Source organism: Gallus gallus, chromosome 14 (assembly GCF_016699485.2).
Source record: "Gallus gallus isolate bGalGal1 chromosome 14, bGalGal1.mat.broiler.GRCg7b, whole genome shotgun sequence".
Lineage (NCBI taxonomy): Eukaryota > Metazoa > Chordata > Aves > Galliformes > Phasianidae > Gallus > Gallus gallus.
The window spans coordinates 12537416-12561105 of NC_052545.1; the positions used below are offsets into that span (position 1 = coordinate 12537416).

Genomic DNA, 23690 nt, shown 5'->3' on the forward strand with positions numbered 1-23690 from the left:
TACAACACTGAAACTATGTAAAAATATTCAGGAAGAAATATGTGGTCTTGGTGAATACTTACAGTTTATGCACTAAATGATTGCGCAGGTCCTGAGTGACATGTTCATGCCATGCTTTCCTTACCCCGGTACTAGAAGGAGGTGCAGCCGTTGGCATTGAGCTGAGGTTTCCAACATTGCCAGAATTTGTGCCATCATTCATTAGGGGGCTAAAGCAAAGAAAGGAACGGGCTGTTAGAGTACAAGAATGCAAGTCTTTGTAGTATATCTGATGCAAAAGTAGTTTTTAATTGCTTTCATCACTTCTAGTTATTGCATCAAACATTCTGTAAGTAAAATACTGATATCAACTCAACAAGCTACAAAGCATACAGCAGCAAAGCCCAGGAGCTTAAAAGACAGGATAAAAAAAAATCATATCTGCTAAGGTATTTGTACATTTAAAAACACAACATATTCTTCCCTCTAGAATTTATTTAAAACCACTAAATGTTCTGGGGATCTCTTGGGGGACCTCTTCTGGGGATCTCTAAAGTGGTAGATGTAGAACTGAAACATGAAAGAAGAGAGTAGCTGTAGATGTGATTGATCATTTCAAGCAGCAATGCAATTAGTTTCTAAAGCACGCTCTTTATTTACATTCATAAAGCATGTAAATAAATGTTTAAATGAGCAAGAGTGAAAATGTGTGCATTACTTATTTGTCCCAAGGGATGTTGGAAGAGCAGTTTCAGAAATTAGACTAGCTTGCTGGTCTGTTGTTATTCCTCCTGTGGGAAGGTTCATCTGGTTGGCTCCTTTGAGACAAAAATCAAACATCATTGGCACCTGGTAACCATTTTGACAACAGCACAAAACTACATTTGACAGACACAACCGGTTAGCCAAATAGTGTACCAAATAAGCACTTTGATGTTAGTACCCACTATGGTGCCTATACACAGCTACTGCATATGCTCATTTCAGTCTGAACATCTTTTCCTAGAAAAAAAACCCTAGTCCATGAAAATGTAAAAGTCATAAACTCTTAATATTAGTTCTAGAAGGTAAAAAGATGATAGTAACAACTAAGTTCCTGAAAGAGGCTAGTATTTGCGATAGAATAGTCTATCTCATCACCTTAGGCAGCAAAAAGCTGTGGACTGTATGTCAGAAGGAACTTAATGCACCACCATTTGGCAGAAGGAATACATACAAAACTTTCCAATATTCAGACATAAATGAATGGTAGTGTTTAAATAGTATAATTTTTAAGTTACTAATCAGCATTAGCAGAAAGTCACCGCTCTGCTCCTGTGAAATACAGTTAATCCTAAACATTCCACAGTTTGGTTTATTTAAACACCTTAATTTCTTGGTATTTTTTCCACCTACCCAATGCATTAATGGTCCTCATTTGCTGGTGAGCCTGAGGCTGTGCTGGCTGTTGGCCTTGTACCTGGGGCTGCAACTGTGTCTGAGGCTGGTTGCCATATGGGAGTCCAAGAGCAGCATAGGCTCGTTGCATGGAGCTGGGGTCAATCGGATTAGGATTACTTAGCGATGGATTATTCTGCTGGCCTGTTCCAACTGAACCAATGGAATTCTGCATTCCACCAGCTGGAGACCCTAAGAGGGCTATAAAAAGAAAGAATAATAGAAAATTGAAACATCAATGAGGGCAATCAAAAACACGATCCCATGGATCAGTAGAACATGCATGCAGTTATATGCTATGTATCTTTGTTCCAAAGGCCTGAATGATGCCTGAGATGCCAAGTGGGAAACTGACTCTTTGAATCCAGAGGACAGAAATCACCAAAGCAACTGATGTACACAGTGTAAAGAAGTGCTCTAAGTTTAAGGCAGACAAGCCCATAATTACCATAATACACATGAAGTACAGACTCCAATGTGAAGTTCAATAGCCTACTTGGAAGGATAGACTAAAGAAAAAAAATCCTCTACTTCTTTCCTTCTAATGAATCCTATTTTAGGTCAAAATATTTGGCACCAGAAGAGAGATCCTGAATGAAGGATCAGCACAAACACAATGTCACTGGACACAAAGCTAGTATTGAACATCTGCTGGTAGGAATTTTCATTCTCAACAATCATTAGATGAATTAGCTGGAGGATGAAGAAGTCAGTCTATAACCAAAGTTTCTGTGAGTGACAAAAAGCCCTGCTAAGTTTCAGACCATAGTTACAGAATCTAAAACAACGTGGAGAGTCAAAGCCTGCTGCAGGTTTTGGTAAGCAACTTCTATCATAGTATTTAGGTACTCAGTAATCTGTATGACCACCACAACCAACTGACCACTCTCACCAAAGATGTATGGAAGAGCCATTTCCACTTTAGACAGGAAATTGAAACTAGGGGGAAAAGCAGTTTTGTACTAAACCAGAACTGAACAAATATCTGTGTCCCAGCCCCATTCCAGCTGCCGTTCCAAGCAGCACTGTGTTCCTCTGTGAATGACATATCCTTCACTCTGGAGACACCGCACAGCCGTAACTGTGGCTCTGGTAAAGGAAAACATACTCCACTTCTTCCCCCTCAAGTAATTAAGGATGTAATACATGCAAAAAAAAATTGTGATCCAAACATAGCAACAATGATAGCTTTTAATGCCGCAACAAGAGCAGTTTTACTGAAGCACTGAGAGGCACGTGGTTAGGGAAAAAAAACAAGTAAATCAGGAAAACAGGCCTTCTGAGACACTAACTGCATGCTAGGCTTTCCTAAATCCTTCCCACTACGGAATCACTGAGAAGGACACTCACACTTTCATCTTCTGCCCGAGAGGGAAAAGGCAAAAAGATGACAAAACCAAAACTGCCACACACACAGCAGATCCAGAGTTTGCCTTCTCCAGATGGGAATCCAATTCCAACTCCTTTCCTAAGGAATGCAGGTAGAGTCACTGATCCCCCTCCCTGCCCTCAGTCCCACAGAGGCTCAGTGAGGGCAGAAGGGATCCTCTGGTTCTTCAGGCAAGCGTTCCTGAAGCAGGAGCACAGTTCAACACTCCAAAGGGCATTCTGTCAGGAAAAGGACTGCACCCCTCCAGGATTTCTCCCTCTCTGAAACCCTCAAAATGCACAAGGGCTGTTTAATCTTGCTGGATGTGCACGTGCTCTCTGGGCTCATGCAACCTAAGAGAAAGATGCCTTTGCTCTAACCTAAGTCAAGAAACACAAGTCCCAAAGAGGTTAAACCACACAAGGCTGGTGGCACTTTGGAATTCCAGAGGTTTCGGAGGCTGTTGTGACTGCACAGGGCTGATGTGGGACCTAGTGAATGAGCTTGTAAGGAAAAGCAGAAGAAAGGATGGTATTTCTTGAGGAAGCTATGACAAAAACTCCACGTGTTTTCAGTGCTGGTTGTAAATCCAAGGCCCATCTCTGTGGACGGAGCACAATGACCACAGGTGAAGCTGAAGTTTGTGAAGAGGAAAAAGGCATCCAGTCACAGCGCTGAGGTCAGCCAAGTGCCTCCTGCTCCTTCCTCGTGCTCTTCCATGAGATTAAAGAACAAACCAAAAAAAGTTTTCTTGGAAAACTGATACCATCCTAAAGAAAGATGCCCTGGCAACCTGACAGACATCCAAGCTGTGGGAGACGAGTACAGGCAGCACGCAGTTTGAAACACTGATGACTTCCAAGAAGTTCCATGTGTGTGCACGTACCTACTCAAGCATGCAAAACTGCCAAAACTTGGTAAACAGCCAAACGTTGCTCCAGTGCTTCAAACTGGAAGAGCTTCTGACAGGACAGCCTGTGTTCGTACAGCTAGTGGTCCGCTGGTAACGCTGAGATGAGGGCTCTGACTGCTTGGGGTCAGCACTTCTGTATCTTATAGCTCAATCACAAAATGTATAGAGTATTTTCACAACAGAAAGAATCTGATTTTCAAGATGTTTCCTTTATTTCCACTTTTTTTTTTTTAAATATAAATATATATGTGAATGCATGACATCATCTCAATCTGTCCAACAAGATGGAGGAAGACAGTATTAAATTCCACACTGGACAGATCGAGTGCAAATGCAGTCCTCTGTGTCCGACACCAGAGGAAATCGAGCCAATTAAAATAAATACAAGGAGTGAAACAAACAGGAGTTATCAAATTAGCTTACTTGCTACACAGAGCAATGTCTACTGTGATTTTTAACTGATGCTTCAGACATTGCTAAGTTCAAGACAACTCCATTCACATTCAAATACTTTACAGACAACCGAGGTTCTGTTACAAACTCACATGTCCATGGATCTTAGCAGTGAAGGTGCAGACAAGCAGAAGTGAGGCAGTAGTTGACGAGGCCTTCTTGGGCATATGCATTAGGATGTAATCTAAATGACCGAGCACTCCTGCCTACAGAACTCCTGCATCAGTGTGCAAAGTGGATGATACTGCCTTAATGTAGCTGCATGCATGCTTTCTAGAGGCAGCCCCCCACACTTACTGACTTTAAATTCAGAACCCAAATGCCATCCTAACTACAAATGGCCAGCACTTCTCTAACCTGGCCATGTCACCAAAGGGAAAACACCAATACATTTGTGATAAGTCTGTTTGAAAATGTTTGCTTTGCTTCCATGTTCTGGAATTAAAACTCATTCAAGCAGTGCTGAAGTGCTTTGTCCTGCAGCTCCTCATTCCCATCATTATATCCCTTGTAAGAGGCTGGAGCAAAGCCTCTGCTTTGATTCACCTCAGCACCAGCCTGTCCTGCACCCAAAATGAGGCAGGTGTACAAAAGGTAAGCATACCTGATCGCTGGATTAAAAAGGCTGTATCATGAATCAAATCACAGGTGAATAAAGAGGACATGTGAAACTTACAGGTAAGAAGTGTCAGCATTACATTTTATCAACAATGCCATCTAAACTCTTTTTTTTTTTTTAGTTAAGCATTAAACTAAAAGCCTTCACATTATATCATCATTAGTCAACAGATGGAACCGCAAGGAATAACTGCTAGCTGGTAGGTCACTATTCTGTATGATTTCCAGCACTACAAGGAGCTGGGGGGGAAGGGAAAAGGGTTGAAAAGGGTATTTTGCTTGCAGAACTTACAGTTACTGACACTACGACTTGAGCAAACTGGATTTCATTTCCAGCTTCCACAGGAAACAGTGAAGAGGCTGCTTGCTGCTCATCACCTCTGAGCAGACACCCAATACCTTCCTTCCCCTCCACAGGTCAGCTCCTGGATATTCAACATCCACAACTTGCTTTTTCTGTCCATGCTCCATAACCTCCTCCCTCAGCTCTCTAGCGCTGAATTCCTTTTCCCCCATCCCATTCCCACCCTTCATTCCTCAGTCCATACCTTCTGAATTTCTGGCCCTGTATCCTCTAAAATGGCATTTTCAGATGAAGATCGGTCATCACACATTTACTCTCTTAATTAATCTTTCTCCTTCTTCTTTATATTTTTTTTCCATGGTCAATAATGCCTCATTAATGCCTCAGTAATAAAGAAGTGCTTCCTATCAAAACCAATCCTCCAAGCCCCAAACATGCGTACCAAATTTCAAGTCATTACTTGCAAACACAGCAGCCTCTAGCCTGTTCTAAAGAAAAGCTTAAATTTAGCATAGGCAGAATAGCATTTTTTTGGCAGTTTCTCCCTAGGCCCTACCCTAACCAGATAGATATACGGTACACATGAAAAGAGCCATTAGGAACAGGAAAAACATTGCAAACTTGTCCTTTGCACTTGTCCCAGTGTGTCCTAGAGCAAGCCGCATTACTGCTCATACTGGCACAAATGTCCCTTGAAAGAATATGAGTGTGGAGTGGACACCTCTGAAGAAGCAGCTCTGTTCTAACAAACTGAAAATGAGCAGCAGACATAATATTCCCAACTTATTCTGCTATACGTAGATCCCTCTCTCTTCTCTCAATTAGCAGACGTTGTAATTATTTGCTCCTAAGAGAACACACGTTCTCTTCAGTTCTTACACTAACATAGCTCAGGGTTAGGCTTCACCTGATCAAGCAGAGCATTTTCAAATGCACCCATTAACGTAAAATAAACTTCCTTGGATGTCTAAAAAGTGTTATACTTCATAATACACCTAACCAAGTAGTTTCAGCATTCATCTTCAGTCTTCAAACAACCCATGAGGTCCCAAAAGTAGGACTGACATAACTCAGGGTAACAACACTTGCACACTGAACAGCACAGTTCCATGGCTACTGCTGTTGGATTATTGGTTACTTGAACAGAGAGGGAGATTCTGTATTTATTTTCCCCTGCATACAACAGGAGCACCAAAGACTATATTTATTTATCCATTGTAATTCTATTGCAGTCAAAACGAGACGCATCCTATTACATCTCACAACCAAGTTACCTTTTAAGGACTGTTTTCTGATTAAATTGCCAACTCTTTTGCTAGGTTCTATGAATGATGTAAAAGCAAATACCACCCAAACCAGTTTTCTACTAAAGCTTCTAAAACAACAACAAAAAACCAGCCAGAAACAGAACACCACAAACAATTCTATTGTGTTTGCTAACAACCGTGCTGCATGGACATGTTATGCACAGACCATGCCACACTGGAAAGCAAAGCTATCAGCACATTTCTCAGAGACCAAAGATAACTAATCAAGTGCAACAAATTAGTTACCACACACAAGAAATATTTTGTTTGTGAAGGAGACGTTTAGTAAAACAAAAACAAAATCCTTACTTTCAAAGCAGCTCTATGACTTTTTTTTATGACTTTTTTCTTTCAAATTTTTTTTATTTTTATTAATTTTTTTTTGAGAGAAAAAAACTTCCCTGAATTTACAATGACAGCATCTCCACTGGTCAATGTGGACAGACTTAACAGCTTTTCTCCCCTTTGCCTTCCATCTCACCTAACCTCACAGCTCTTCTCTATCCTCCAAGCTTTATTAGCTTTCCTCACTGCAGCCTCAGCCTAAATGGAAATTAGCAGAGCGCTTCCAATACAATTCTAATGTAGAAGCTGCACAAGTCCTTCAGCTATTTCCCACTTCTTAACCCTTGTTTAAATACACTTAGGCACAACACTACTTAGACTTCTAAAACTGCTGCATCTCTGCAGTCAAATGTTCCACCTCAGCACAGATCGAAAGGAACCTATTGGCCTAAGTTCAGTATTTTCTGTTTCAGAGCAAGAGGGAAGAAACACCCTTGAAACTGACTGTCCCTAAACATCAGTAACAGATGAGCTACAATGAAAAATAGGCAAAAACATGATGGTTTGCAGACATTTGGCTAGTCAATACCAGCGTCACATAAGCTTGCCAATTAAGATGCCCAGACCATATCTTTTTCTTGTGTAAGAATACAGTTCTACAAATATTTTTAATTATTGTTAGATAAACATGCTAACATTCAGAGAGCTGGAGCACCTCTCCTATGAAGAAAGGTTGAGGGAACTGGGCTTGTTTAGTTTGGAGAAGAGAAGGCTCCAGGGAGACCTCACTGTGGCCTTCCAATACTTGAAGGGAACATATGAAGAGGAGCAGGAATGGCTGTTTACATGGGTGGATGGTGAGAGGACAAGGGGGAATGGTTTTAAATTGAGACAGTGGAGGTTTACGTTGGATATTAGGAAGAAGCTTTACACCCAGAGGGTGGTGACGCACTGAACAGGTTGCCCAAGGAGGCTGCGGATGCCCCATCCCTGGAGGCATTCGAGGCCAGGCTGGATGTGGCTCTGGGCAGCCTGGGCTGCTGGTTGGTGACCCTGCACATAGCAGGGGGGTTGAAACTAGATGATCACTGTGGTCCTTTTCAACCCAGGCCATTCTATGATTCTGTGATTTAAGTTATTTCTGGCAGCATGAAAAAAAACAATAAAGTAACTTCATTTATTCTTACATTGCACATGTGGTTAACTCCATTTTAACAGTATAGCTTCACTGTGACAGCAAGAAAACAACTACTCACGCTGTTGGTTTCTCTTGTCACTGGCATTTTTCAAGGGAAGGCACACGGGACAGTCGTGCCGAGTACAATTCTTCCAGTGGGAGATGATTTGTCTCGAAGACGCACAATGAGCAACTGCAACAAGGAAAAGCAGTAAGATTAAGGTCACTTCCCAGCTAACTGGTTTGAATAAACTCTTCATTTTTCAGAGCCATTCTACTCTCTCCTCTACAAGCAATTATTGATGTATAACTAAACACAGCTAAATGCAACTAAACATTTTTGGGACTCACAACAATGTCATAACAAGTGTAGGAAGCAAGTGCTAACATTTAAGACATTCTACATGACTGAGTTATAGGCAATTCCACGATGAATATTACATCCTCTTTATACAAAGAAGATGAAAGGCTCTCAAGCCAACTGTTGGTGGTATCTTACTTCTAGAAGGCAAATACTGCATTCTGTTTTCTAAACAGAAAAATGCAGAGATCAGGAATGGAAACCAGGGTAAAGGTAGTGAAAAAGGGAGTCGTTGTTTAATTAGGAACTGGTTATTCCACTCATCTGCGCTGAGTACAGGGGTCTTCTCGAGATAAGAGAAACACTGCTGACAGCTGCCCAAGAGACAGCACTGGGCACGTTCAGGAGTAGCTCCAGCAGCAACGCTCTCACCTTGACAGGCCTTCCCAGCCTGGCAGTGCGTCATGTGGTTGAGGACATTCTTCATGGTTCGGCAGTGTGGCAGAGCACAGGCTCGCACCTCTCCGTTCGCCTGCTCACGCCTCTGACATTTGTGGGCATGAAGCAGCAAAACCAACTGCTGCTGGATCAGTTTGCGCTTCTCCGGGTCTGCTGTTGGTCCAGTTGCCATGGCCTGCGTTGGTACAATCCCCACTTGCTGCACTTGAGTTTGCATCTGGGACTAAGGAAAAAGTTAGTTTAGCGTCAGGTCTTCAAATCTTAATTCTGATCTTCATCTTGTACAGTAATTCGGGCATCACAAGACCGTCCTTACATTACAGGCTTCAAGGATTATTGTAGCACTCTGCAGCATTCTCAAATACTTTGTATTCTCATTTCACAACATTGGAAGTACATTGAGAGATTCTTCCGCTAAAACATTTGCATTCAATATTTTAATTAAAAGGCCAACTAAGAATCTTCAGTTTATTAGCTAGATCATAACTGCAACAGGTAGCAGCTCCACTGTCAGTACTGTGTTTTAGTATTACAGGCAGTATACACACAGTATTAGACACTTCAGTCCCACTTAACTCTACATGAAAGAGTTGGTCAGTAGAAGACCAGGACATTTACATGACAGTCTCTACAGGGTACAGCGACAGAAGGAGCGCATTTTCCAAGCTTAAATTAGCATTTCTGCTCCTCACAAATGAGCACTGACATTCCTTTCACAGCAATAAAAACTCTAAGGTTACATGCATACAGTTTACTCCCAGAAAGGGTCAACTAAATCTGGACTGCATTACGTCTACTGAAGTGATCTGGAGTTCACTACAGAGCAACGCTAGGCTGTGTCAGCTCTCAGAATCTGCTGCCTTCTATGTCCAGCATCCATTCTTCACAGCCACACTTGTGCAGCAATGCCCAACTCGAGCCTGACGGAGCCGGCACACACACTCACATCTGAAGTCCAGCACATGGCTCTGAATGGACTGGCAATGATTCCTTGACAGGTCCTTTCTTCAACACAGACTTGGAAGCTTTTAAATTAGCTACCTTCTTCTGAAGGACAACAGATGTAGAAACCCTATCTTCAGGATGTTCTTATCCCAAAGATGATTCCATTGCACTGAACCCACTCACCTGCAGCAGCTTCACTGGAAACAGCAGATACAGAAGTGCTTAAACCCTTACAATTCAGAGCTTGAGCTAATCTCATGGACAAAGATTGAACTACACCAAGGATCACTTTGATTACATGCTGTTATCACAGTGATGTGTTGTAAATTCAGGTTACCAGAAAAAACTTCACCAATTCCCAAGCTACCTAAGAAAAGCTGCCATTTAAAACACACAAGTACAAAATAACAACGGGATTACATTGGGGAGGCAGCAGGTGAAACACTTCAGTGCTGTCTACACAGCTATTGACCATAACCTGCTTCCTACATTTAAGACAAATCAGCCTCCCATGACAGAACACACCACCAGTAGCCCACCTACTTTTGACCTTCATTTTTCTGGTAGGACTCCCTGGAAAATACAGTATGAAAAAAGAGGCTGAGGCAAAGCTATCTACTTATGCTCCTGGGGCATGCAGATATAATTTTTAAGCCTTCAATCTCTGCTGTGAACAAATGCATGTGAGCAGACAGGTTTTGCTGAAACAATCTGCAGGTCACCAATAGGAAATAATTAGTTCAGCCAATCTGCAGAAAAATACGAGGCCATGCCAAAGAAAATCCTGGTGGAAGTGATGTTTTCGTCCCAGCGAAAGAATTGTTTCCCCAGCCAAAATCCAACTTCTGTTACTGCTCTAGCAGTTAACAAACACCATCACTGCTTTATCAGCACCGATACAATGCCCAGAGCCAGAGGGGTTTTCTGAGCAGAGGAGAGCAAGCAATCCTGATCAAGCTGAGAACGCCTGCAGATAGGAACAACCACAGAACACAGAGTACTGCTGAAACTCAACAGGGTTATGGCAGTCACTACTTCAACCCTGCTAAGTCCTACACTGCAAATACGGTGATCTCTTTACCATCTCACTTCCAATGCACAGCTGCATGAGGAGGTTGCTCTCTTCCCTTTTGCCTTTCAAGAATGGCAATCTGCAGGACCAGTGCAAAAGGGGAGATGTGTCGGTGCCAGGAGGTTATCCCAGAGGGACACAAACCCTGCAGAACAAGCAGGAGCCTTCAAATGGTTCACCCAAATAACAAACACCTTTCTTGATGGAGCAGGAAATTCAGGCACCGCTGCTCCTGCAGTGCTTCAGCGGTCAGATGTAGAGGCAGGAGATGGTCTTGTTTCTCTTTGCCACCTTGCTGATCTCCACCACAAATCAAACATATCAGTAACTGGAAGTCTGCCAGCAGCCTCTGACTGACAAAACCTTCCTAGAAACAGAGTAACACGACCCTTCTATAGCGTACAGCAGTGATTAATGCCATTTAAAATCATGGAAGCTCTATCTGCAAGACAGCACTGCAGAACTCTAAGGAGCAGAAACATCCTGTGCTTCTGGGTAGTGCAGATGCACAAGTATCGTACGTTCATGGATGTGGAAGGATGGAAAGTGCCCTGGCAGCCTTACCAAGATGACCACTAACCCTCTGAGTTTTGATGAGCTTATATTCAAAAGCATTCAACACCGTCTCTTGAGATCAAGCACCACCCACTGCCTCCCTGAGAAAAGCCAGCACTAATTTCAATAGCACATGCAATCTCTCAACACGTAAACAGCTTCATACATAAGGCAGTGTCTGTCAGTCCCACTTCCATATAGCATTAAGTTTTTAAAACAGACTTCCATAAATTCTTCTCACACACATGCTCTTCCCTTCTCCCTGACGTTAACAGAAAACTACTTTCCACAATCCCTGTATCAGACTGAATTCTGCATTTAAAAAAAAAAATGTCTGTTAGTTCTTCAAGACAGGTCTGTGATCAAAGTGAGTCCAGAGTGAGATGATTAAGGAGCTGCTGCCACAGAAGATGCCCATTTGGATAGACATCTTTTGCTTTGCAGACCTTTCACTGCCCTAACCAGAAGGCAGGCTGCACCAGCAGGTCAGTTGGCACTTTATAGATGGGAATCTCTCGCTCTGTTGACATCGAGGGCTAAGAAAAGGTGGTTATTTACCAATCACAAGAGCTTTGCTGCACATCATCCACAAGTGCATTAACACTGGGGGCACATGCATTCTAACAATTAAGCCTTTAAAAACACCAAGCCTTGCAGTGACTGCAGTAAGGCTGCTTTCCACCTCTGCTCATGTGTCACAGAGACGCAGGCAAAGCATACCCGAAAGATGTCCTGAACCAAACAAAGCCTCACAAAGTAGTTGTCTTCTCTGGTGGGAAATCAGCTTTGGAGGCAGATCAGCTTCGGTGGCATGTCAGCCTGCCAGCAGACCAAACCTGAGAGCCTGCAATGCAGCTTGCAAGTGAGAAGAGAGGCAGGGTGCCACTTCTCAGCTCTTACACCCAAAGCCAACATGATGCATCCTAATATGATCAATGTGCTTGGAGTCTAATACTTATTTCTCTATTTCAACAGCTTTAGCAGTGCTGTGGCTGGAGGCAGGGCCTTCACATAAGAGTGAAGAGCAAGACTTCCACCTTTCAACTTTCACCCACCATTTAACCTCCATCTCTGAAGCTGGTACTGGGGAATGAGCCTTTTAAGACCTCGTAATATCCCCAGAAATGAGAAGGCTCCTATAGTCCTGCCACAGAAGGAACCTGAACAGTTTGCCCTCGGTGGCTTTTAACCCCTGAAATAAGTTTTCTTCCAAAAGCAGCAAATACCTCACTGTTATGCAGTTGAGTGTGCTGGGAATCAATGTCTGTCTTACGGATTCACTTTTGGAGTTCTATCTCCTCGTCCCTGCAAGCTGTTTGAAGAACAAATGGCAAGAAGCACACATCAAGTAAGTGCTTCAAAGCAACAGAAAAGGAAAAACCACGATATAGCAATCTGCAAAGTTCAGCTCTTACAGACAGGGAGCGACCCGAACAAGATTTTAAGAGAGGTTTATATAGGCTTCACTGGGTGACAAAACAAACTGAGGAGTGATTAAGTCCAGCAGATGAAAGAGGAGTCGTTAAGTGAAGGAAAGTTATGTCTGTCGAAGTGTTGATCACCTCAACTGGTGGAAAAGCGCAGGGGTGGCGCTGGATGTTCTCCATCGCGCTTCTCCTCCCCTTCAGCTCCCTCTGTCAGCCAGGCATTGTACCTCCAGATAGTACAAGAGCCAGGATGTCCCACAGCTCCACTTGTGTAAAATAAACCTGGCTTCGGAGTCTCAAAACTTCCTTTTTTATTTAGCAGGCCCACAGCAAGACATCTATTACAGCCTCAGCCCCATCTCAACCAGAGATCCTTGTTCGCCTCTCCTCTGATCAAAATCATTAAGAAAGAAATCCAGAAGACAGAAAAAGAAACAGAAATAAGGGAGAACTCAATCCAACATTCAAGGCATGTAGCCTAGTAAGAGATTAGGAAAAAAGAGCAACCGAAGACAAGCTGCTCCAATTCTAAGTAGAGAGAACTGAGGGTAAATTATTTTGTTCGCTTTTAAAAAGTAATATTCTCTCAACTCCATCTGCTGGTCAGAAGGGTAACGGTGAAACCACGCCGGTGGCAGCCAAACTTCACCCACTGCACAACTAACCCGTACCAAAATGCCAGACTCACTGTGACAGCCACGAGGAAGCTGCCCATCCCCATCCCTGGAAGACACCACGCAGCACACTGCAAAACTGCAGCCAATTTGATGGGAGAGCCCAGCAGGGCTGCCCTCACTGACCGTGTGCCCCAGAGCCCGAGCACCCTGCAAACAGGTGGCTGTACCAAGAGCAGGCATGGCTCACTTCCTCCATCCAGAAAGCCTGGATCGTCTCACTGCAGCCAAGTACGGCTAACCCGCTATCAAACAAGTTAGTTACACAATCTCCATTTGTTGTTTTCTTTGGAAATGAGCCATCTGCTCAAGCCTTCGAGCTGCACATCCTGTAAAGAGTCTGAGCGCTCCTCCAGCAGCCCTACAGAGCAGTAACTACGGCTGCCCGCTCCAGGATGCTTCCAAAAGTTAGAACCATGCAATGAAAATGTAAGTTGGGAATTCTGGAACTTCAGGAGCTATTCTGTACATTGCTTTTTTTTTTTTTTTTTTGTCCCTTACCTGGTAAAATGGGCCATCAATTCACTAAAAAAAAAATCCAGGCAATCAGCCCATAAGAAAAACTGACACAATCCCAGGATCCACTACTCTATTGTTTGACCTCACAGCTAAGAAAACAAAAAACAAGCAAGAAAACCCAACCCACCCTGCTGGCACTGAATATTAATACCTTAAAGCTGACCTCTTAATCATTTTAATACCGTAAGGTTTGTTACTTCTTTCCTAATTAAAGAGATTATACCGAATGTGCTTCTCAGGGCTCAGAGTAAGGTCACAAACAGAGAAAAGCCCCACCGTTCCTTACTCCTCTCTGTGACTCACATGCTCTTTTTGGTAATCAAAGTATTTCACATCTGCTGCAATCTGGTTTCTCAACTCAGACATGCCATATATAACCAATGGTTTCATTCACATGGGATTGTTTCTCACACAGGATATTATTTGGGGGGCCCTTTAAGATAAGGGCAGCACAGAGAGCTGGTTGGCAAGATAACGTGGTTCCTGTCAATTAAAAATACCGGAGGTCCTTTAAACAGAAGTGACACAGCAAAGGGACTGCAGTCAGAAGATGGGGTGCTGCACCGTTCCTACTGTATGCTGAATAACACAACAGCCCTGTGGAAGGAATAGCATATGGCCATGTATGCACCATTACCAAACAATTACACTGCTGCCAAGGAAAGGTTAAATTTTAACGCGTCTGGCATTTATTTGTTTTAAATTCTTGGCTTTACAATAAAACATTCAGATGGAAACTTCTGGTTTTTTTTTTTAAGCTGAAAGTTCCACCCCATTCGAAATGAGCTCTGAGTCTGTGCTGTGCCACCACTAAGTGGGGCTGGGACTGCTCAGCCAGAATGCCTCTCTCTCTCCATACTGGCTGGAGGAGGAAAGAGAGACTGGACAAAGGAAGCTTTCTGACACCCAAGATGGTTTTGTTTGCCCTCTTGGAAGTCTCCTATTTTTGATATTTTAAAGAAACCGCAATTGAAAATACTAAAAAAGTTTCCTTCATTTCCCTCTGCCTTTTGGTAAAAGAGGGAGAGAGGAAGCAACGTTTCTTCTCTTACTTCCTCCCCCATCACTAGGAGAGCCTTGATGCTGTCTTTCCTTCACTTCATCTGAGTATCTGCCACTATCCCCCGTGCACTAGGAGGAAGGTTTCCCCAGAACCAGCTGTTTAAATGAGCACACAAAAGTAGGCTTCAGAACCATCCAATCACCCAAATACCAAACTCTGGGCAGAACTTCAGATTCTCTGCTGAATCAGGGGGTAATTCATTTGCTTTACACTTGATCCTAACTTAAAACATCTTAAAAACAACATCAGAAGAGCCATGCAGCTATGCGTCTCCTACAAACATTCCGCACGAGTGCAAGTGGTGCTCTGAACTCATCTCAATTCTGGTTGGCAGCTCCTTCCCACAGTCAGAAGCAGTAAATTACAGATGACAAATTACACAAAGATGTCACAGCGCAGCTGAAGGAGAATTAGGAACTGCTCCTCTAAAATTCAGGAGAAAAGAAGTTTGCCACGTTGCATTCCTTCTCATACATTGCCTTCTTAGCTACAGGCAGGTGGCAAATTCACTGGTAGAAGATCAAGCAGGGCTTGTGCCAAAAAATAGCTGGTTTTTGAGTTAAATTAAAAAATAAGCAATTTGCATCTTATGGAAGGTTTTACGAGTTTCTATAGTAACTGCTACCATGTATAAGAATATAAAATGCAACAAGCCAGAGTTTCCATAGAAACAACACAAGCAGTTTGATTAATACACAGACATACTGAGACAAATGGGAATATTTAATTTTGTTTTATAAAGCAAACTCTAGTAAACAAGATACTACAAACTTGGGCGTGATATCCTAATAACTATCCTCATATGCTTGGGAGCTGCAAGTCATGCACAATATAAACTGAAAAGCATGCGGTGTGCTTACTATATTAGACTGAAAGGATATGAAAGCTACTGTTTGGCTTTCAGAGAAGTTCATGGTGTAACCAGCACACATTTTAATTGATTGAGGAGTTTAAACCTACAAGCAGAGCTTACATAGAGACAGTTTTCATCCGGTTTGGAAACAAATACACCAGACAAAATGAAAGGATGTAGTGCAATCTCATTAAAAACAGGGTTTGCTTTGGAAGTTAAATTGCTATAGAAAAACAGACCAACTTTCCACGTGCTCCACAGAGCAGTAGAGAAGAACTGTAGGGGCAACTGGTGTTTAAGTGACCACGTCCAGTAATGCTGCGGAACTCATTGCACCCCAGAATTCAGGATGTACAATGAAGACACAGCCACTGAGGGAAGCAGTAAGGTACAACTCACCATGTTGGGCACACTGGTGACTGGAGTACTCTTGATGTCAGCGGGGAAGGCAGGCAAACTGTTGGCCATGCCCGGCTTGTTTGGTAACTGAGGATTCACGCCCGTCGCTCCCATCTGCTGCCCTCCAGTTTGACTGAAAGGTTGCCCAAAGGGGCTGGTGTTACCTGCCATTCCCATCTGCAAAAGAATGAAATTATTGTGACTTCACAGATTCTGAAAGGACATTAAAAAAAAAAAAAGACCCAACACGTCAAATACCCATTTTTGTATTCACAAAGCCCAAATTCTGGTTTGAATTGTTCAAAATTAGATTCTCAACTTCACAACTTCAAATAACAAATAACAATAATTTAAAAATACATATCAATATTTGGCTTTACACAGTTTCCCTAAGTGCATCTGAAGATACACAATTTAACAAACAAAAACACCATGCAAATGCAAAGGAGAAAGTAAGATCACTCCTCTAATCTGCACAGAGGAAAAAACCTACTTTTCCCAATGCTGTAACAACTCTTGAAAACCACACAAACCTCAAATGCTCTTTGCTGCATTCCGTGCACAAAGCATGACTTTGTGCACAGAGAGGAGGGAACGCACTGAGCTATCAAGTAAATGCTTATCTGCTTGTTTGAGTAGCTGAGGGAAATGTCTAAACAAAAGGCTATCTATGGCTGATATCCTTCGAGACTTACAGCCCTCAGACCCTGAGGAACAGCAAGCAGGAATACAGCTCGTGCTGAGCCACTGAGGAGAGCAGCGTCCATCCCAAGGAGCCATTTTGTCTGAGCAACAGCTTCCAGTGGTGACATCTCCATCAGCTGAGCCAGCCAATATCACACGGAGCAAAAGGTCCCCGAAAGACATCGGCAGGAATGAGTACAGCTGAGTTCCCACCCCTCAAAGGAACGCAGCGTAGAAAGTGGAGCAGACAGGCGTGTATGTGCTCTTTTCCCTTACACTGGGAAGAACCCTAGATGACTCTGTCACCTGTCAGAGCGCCTTGAATATAAACCAAGCACCGAGCAGGCCTTTGTTTGAAAGGCTAAATCCCATTTCTCCCTCCCTTTGACCTCCGCAGCCCTCCCGTGCACCACACGCTGTGCTTCTGATCCGCTCCCACTTCCCCAGGGCAGCTCCTGGGGCAGCATGCAGACCGGCCCCGCAGCCCCGGCACCCCCAGCAGCTCTGACAGGAGGGGCAGAGTCCAACACACAGCTCAGCACCGCACTTTGGCCCAGGCCCGAGGCCTGGTGTCAGACTGCACAGCGCCTGCTGCTGCGTTTGCACCCAGGGAAGACCACAATTCTAGCTCAGCTGTTACACTGAAGGCACTACAAAGCCTAACATATGCAAAAACAGTAGTACAGAAGTGCTTCCAAGAAAAACCCCATTCTGACTTGGGCACCTATAATAACAAAAGCCTGTACAATATCGCCTACTTTCTATACAAATGGTTTTCTTTTCTGGACTTGCAAAGGAGACATAAGTACAAACAGCCCGAAGTACAACCTGAACGTTAAATCAGTGCTGGGAACACAATGCTGTGTATCCAAAGCCATTTTAATTTTTTTATATTTATCCATTAAGGCTGCCTCTGAAGAATTAATAGCAAAGCATTTAATAAACTTACCCACTTGTCTCAGCCCACTATTTCAGACAAGGTATGAGAAAGGACCGTGCAATACCCAGAGCTGCTCACCCGTACCCTGACAGCCTACCGGCTTCCTCTGGATGAGCACAGAACATTTCATTCCAAATTTGCCAAAATTTGAAACCACTGAGACCATCCCAAAGCTGTGAGGCCTTGCAATCCTAATCCAAAACCACCATCCTTGCTTTATCATTTTTTGATGTCTCATTTTCAATGGGTTTTGTTACGAATCATATCAGAACTAAGCAGAACAGCAACAAAGCAGCCCTTCGAGTCGCCTAAATCGAGAGCTTAATACAAGGATAATCACTGCCTTTCTAGGTGATTGCTGAGGCACAGATATCTGATCACAGTTCTAAGCCATGCCTTGCTGCCCATTCAGCCTGAGCTGGGAGCAGACTCCCTGCACAAGGAAGGGAACCCATGGCTACAGTTACACCAGCCTAAAACTAAATGTACCTACTTGATAAGGTTGCAAACCATCAGACATCACCTTCCACCTCAGTGTCACTTCTGAACACTACTGCCACAAGCCTTCAATTAAAAAAAGACATCTTGGGAAGTGGGAACTCTTATGTGGCAATCCGTGAAGTAAACATGGAGACAAAAGCCATGAGACCACACACCAGACGAGCTCATTAGAACTCACAGATGCTCCCAGGCTCACCAGCTGCGATGCTTTTCAACCCCATTTCATTTGGGAGGAGCTGAGCTTCTCCAACAGGACCACAATTCCCCGAGACCAGGACAAGTGCACAACTCAAGAACCACTCCAAGCAACTCCCACCTGTCTGTAACAGCTTTCAGCTGAGGCCACGATGGAGGAGGAGCCCCAGCAGAAGCAGCTGCCAAAGAGCATCAGCTCCCAGTGCTTTGGAATCACTGGAGGAGGAGCAGGGTGTACAGCACAGCTGCAGCCTCCCCAGCAAACAGCTGGGCAGCAGCTCGGCAGGGGAAGAGGAAGAGTCAGATCCTCTCTGTAACAGGCACTAAAAACACGCCCAGGCATCAGCTGGCACTCCCAGTTAGCAAACCAAACATAAAAATTCTACCTAAAGCAGCTGCAGTTAGTTGAAATCTCACAGACAACAGGCAAACACGGGCATACAACTGCACATGTGCAGCCAGGGTTTCGCGCTGCTCATTTGCTCTGCAAAGTGAAAGCAGCAGCTTGCAATAAAGCACCAGAAGGCGCACAGTGCCACGGCACCCTGCCCTGCCCCGGGGAAACGAGGGAGCAGAGGGGGGACACCGATCCTCTGCGCCTGTGCTTCTCCAACAGAGCTCTGATCCCGGCCGTGCTGGTTCACAGGGAGATGCACAGATCTCTACCAGCCAGTCATAAGGCTAAGGCAGCACTGAGGGCCCGGGAAGCCAGGCAGCACAGCCACCCCATAGGGCTGCAAGAGCCTCAGGTGCACTGCACATAGCGCAGGCAATCTCAAACACATTACTACTACTGAAAAGCCATTCTTCTCGGAAATAAGATAAATGCTCTTCTCCTTTAAGGTGGAAGATGCGTTTAATTGGATAATCTTGCTATCCCAGAAAGACAGGCAGATTCTGCTCCCCTCTTTCATCACTATGGAAACTCCCTGAGATGCCGCGACCTATTACTGAGGACAGGTTGGAAATCAGAGCATTTCATTCGACTCACACAAACCGAGGAATTCAACTTCCAAGGCGGCCAACGTGGCCAACACGGGACACCTCACACTGCAATGCGTTGGGCAGCGGGTGTGGGAGGTTCTTGTTTGGCTTTTTAGTTATTTCGAGAGCAGAACTGAGTTCAACTCCCTCTGCTTCCTGGAGTTGTCACACATCATGTCTGTGACCAAACCTGCATCCTCAGAGAGGATGGGACAGAAACACGTGCTCAGGAGCTTCACTCCAAGCTACGCCAGGACCAGACTGCATCTTAATGCTATGCCACTTCTATTTTTAAAGCTTACTTGCTTCCTCCCTTCTTTATTACTGCTGACAAACCACAGTATTTCCTCCCGCCGGCACCAAGGAGTTACTCCCCCATTGTACTCCGAGTGTCTGGGCCATCAATAAATCCCATCCTTTCCTCCCACTCTGAGTTTTTATTAACTGTCCCCTCACCTCTGCCACTGCCGCCAGCTCTCATCCAGGCACTTACTTCATTACCACTTACTCCTTGGAGGCTTCCAAGACACACAACCAATATAACATGCTGCAAAACCCATTCACGGTTATAAGCACAATTTCCTAGTCAAAATCCAGTGGTTTTCTGCTTTTTTTTTTTTTTTTAATTCTATTACTACTTAAATTTCCCCTCCAACATGCTGTCATAAACCACAGAACTATATATAAAGTTCTGCTCCTCACTACCCCTTTTCCCTGGGGAAACTCTGTGCTCTCTCTGCTGTTACCCCCAACCCATCTTTCACACCAGGGCTTCCACACCTCACAAAAGCTCTGCCAGGACAGACAAAGTTGCTGTCAGCTTTCCTGCAAGAGAGAAAGCTGCCCTCATTTGCAGGCACAGAGATGTGCCATGGAGCAGCACCTACCTCCGACAACGCTCCTGCTTTTGTATCTTGCATCACTGTTGCCCAGTAAGAGTTAAAGCTATTTCTTTAATCAGTTGCTCCTCTGCCAGATTAGCTGAAGAAAAGCTTCCAAGTTGAAATCATCTCCAACTTTCATTAAGTTCTGAATCTCTGACTCTTCTGCACAAGAATGGAAGAGGGTTGTGATGGTCCAGTGGTAACAAACAAATGAGAAACCCAACCAGATACAGACCAGGTTGACATCAGAAAAAAACACTGAAAGGTTGACATGAAACAAATCAAAGAACTCAAAGCAATTTGGGTTCAGTGGAAGACATGTTTGGCTGAAATAATCTCATTATGATCTAATCCAGTAAACTAAAAATAAGGTTATCATTAATATATAATGTAGTATCTTCTTGATTTTGATCTAGAAAACAGACCGAGAAAGAAAGGAAGTTGGGTAAGGATTTGGCTGCACTGGCTCTGAAAGTAAACCTGCAAAGCACTCCAACTGCAAACGTGAGCTGTCAGTGTGACAGCAGGGGGATGAAAAGGCTGCTGGCTGAGCACACAGTGCTCCTGGCCTGCCCACAACACTTCTGCAGCAACAACAGTCAGGCTGCATTAACACTTCACAAAGGATACATGAAAATGACAGGATTCTGAAAGGCCCCAAGAAGTATTCAAAGGACTAATAGGCCTAGCTACAATACGCAGTCTAATTGCAGTCTAACAACCTAATTTATTTAGCTCATTATTTAAGCTTATTAATTAGCTTATTACAACAAGTAATGATCCTAAAGTACCAATTTCGGGAACAGAAAGGTATAAAGATGTACTACGTAGCAAAGACATATCAATGGGCAAAATGTGAGGTCCTACACCTTCCTACCAAAAATAAGAGAAAGGGTAAGTGACCAAATAGCACTGAAACTCTTCCGATTATACACTCTTCTCCAAGAAGCATGTTCTTCTACCCACAAACAGGAATTAACTCACAAAAGCCACACAGCTTTCACTGAAAGATCCGACTCTGTATCACTGTCGTTATACGCTCGGATCTTTATAATGTGGGACCTACTGGTAGAAAGGCCATCAGAAGTTCTCTTCTGCTTGTACAACGCAGAAAGGTGAGAAGAAAACATCTTGGCAAGCAAAAACAATGTAAGAATGTGACCACGCTGCCATCTCCACTAACCAACCTCCGAGAGGAGTACCAAAGTCCTGGAGAGCAGCGCTGCAGGAAGGAAGCCCAAACCTGCATCACAGCAGTGCACCATCCTCTGCCCCACAGAACCCAGGTGACTAAGCACAGCTTCAGGGCACTGCCCTTCCCAGCAGCAGGGTGGCCCACGAAGCCGACTTTCATGCATGTGCTCACTCAGCCCAGCGGTAGGAAAGCAGCTTCTCCACACTGACACTGCTTGCAGGATTGCAGCAGCTATGCCCTCAGTGGGTGCACGAAGCAAACAGGTGCCAGGGCAGCCAGGGCCCCAGCTCCTCCCCTTCTCCAAATCCATGCTACACTAACCACTCTGGAATTCACCAGCCAATTTGACCCGTTTTTGTTTAAGACCTCACAGATAAAATTAATTCCCTAAGCTTGCTGTGTATATAGATGGACAGGTGAACTACGGTGCTCATTAGCATCGCCACGAAGAGAAGGCACAAAGGATTCTGCTACTTCTCATAGTGCTCACCAGGCAGTGTCTGCAGGTGCTGAATGAGCCCTGTTAGTGCTGCCAGCACAGCACAGATGTTATGTGAGGACGGGGCAGGGAGCATGATGGTGCACACAGGGGATCGGGAAGGACTCAGGCCCATATAGTAGCAGCAGGAGGGCACTCTGCCCAGTTACCAGTCATATCACACTTAGATTTGGTCTGCCTGTGTTCTTGGCAATGGGAAAACAAGAAAGGGAGAGCCTCTATCCTGCCGATCTGCTCCTGCACCTCTTACTCTGACACACCAGCTGCAGCAGGAAGACAAAGATGCATTTCAGCAAGCCACCACCATCCTTACATCCCTCTGAATTTAGTCTACGAGACAAAAGCTAAAAATGAACTCTAAGCTCAGATTAACCATTTACACTATGATGTCTGGGAACAGAATATATGTGTCAGAATTAAGGAGAGAAAACAGGCATCCCAGATGTGACCTGGTTTGACAAGAGGCCAGGTCACAAAGTCAGGGCGCTGTCGCCAAGCAGGGCACACGAGAAGTGGGTGTTCAGCAGCAGAAACAGCTCCAGGAAGACAGAGCTGTCACTGCTTTCCCCTACATCTTGTGCATCTGCAAGGAGAGATGCTCCCCTTGCTTCCTCCTGTTTATCACTGGAAGAACCCGACGTGAAACACTATGCTAAACGCTGAGCAGATAATGACTGTTTCCACCTTTCAAGAGCTACTTGTGAACGGTGATTCAGTTTTCTGAATGTTTCAACTACAGCTTTAAGGTTATGCCACAATCAAGAGCCTTAGGTTGACTGAACAGCCATGCATTGCATATGAGCATCTCAGAGAAAATGAACCAAACCTTCCACGGCCACTGCTACTCAGCAGCTCACGCGCCTCGTCCAAAATCCCCTATTACATCACAGGCATTGAGGCATATTTTTTCCTCTTATTTTGTAAAGAAACAACTAGCGTGAAATGGGAATCCTGCACTTAGTATTTTGACCCACAGATTCAAAAAGCATCCCTTGGGCTTGGCGTGCAAGGGATAATTTCACACAGAGGAACAGCTGAGTGCTTTTGCCTCTGAGCTCTGCTGCTGCTACAGGGGCAGGGATGGTCCCAGCTCCTGTGCCTGCTGCCACCACGTCACACACCTGTATAGTCTTTATCCTGCCCTTCTGTGGCATCACCACAATCAGTCACTTAGCAGTCTACCATTGGATAAGCCTTCAGGTCCTTTGCCATTGAATTACTGAATCTACTTAAAATGTGGGCTTTCAACAGATGGTTACGAAGCTCAGCACTCTGACCCCCTTCTCCCTTCCCACCCACTGACGTGCTTTTGCTACCAGAAAGAATGTCACCTGGCTTTGTTTAAATCATTTTAACTTATGATTTTCCTTACCTTTCTGTCAAGGTAAGGAAATCGAGCACTGAGGTGTCTCTGGTGCTCACTGATGATAAACCACACAAAGCGCTGGCAATGCAAGAGCCATGTGCAGTAACGCAATGGAGGAACACCAGGAATGCAGGCTGACAGCAGTTGCTGACAGCAGTTAGTCAGCACCAGGAGAGTCAGAGCTGCACACGGTGCCCTCCTGCCTTCCAGCGGCCACCCTGTGGGAGGCAGGCAGCCTCAGCTCCGTGCTGCCATCCGCACTGCCACACCCCAGCCGAGCAGGACAGCCGCCAGCTCCCAGCTCAGCCCCTGCAGCCAATCCCTCCGGGTGCC

General features: G+C 44.4%; 1 protein-coding gene across 9 annotated transcripts in view; it reads right to left on the bottom strand.

The window, feature by feature from the left end:
• The window catches only part of CREBBP (CREB binding protein), a 78099-nt gene that overhangs the window by 37484 nt on the left and 16925 nt on the right, over positions 1–23690 (bottom strand). For all 9 annotated transcript variants that reach the window (XM_015294627.4, XM_015294625.4, XM_040647707.2 and 6 more), the window contains 6 exons: positions 16110–16286; positions 8576–8825; positions 7922–8035; positions 1375–1617; positions 698–797; positions 63–209 (listed from right to left, as the gene is read on the bottom strand). In XM_015294627.4, the coding sequence (XP_015150113.2) occupies positions 63–209; positions 698–797; positions 1375–1617; positions 7922–8035; positions 8576–8825; positions 16110–16286 (1031 nt within the window). The remainder of the gene's footprint in view (positions 1–62; positions 210–697; positions 798–1374; positions 1618–7921; positions 8036–8575; positions 8826–16109; positions 16287–23690) is intronic.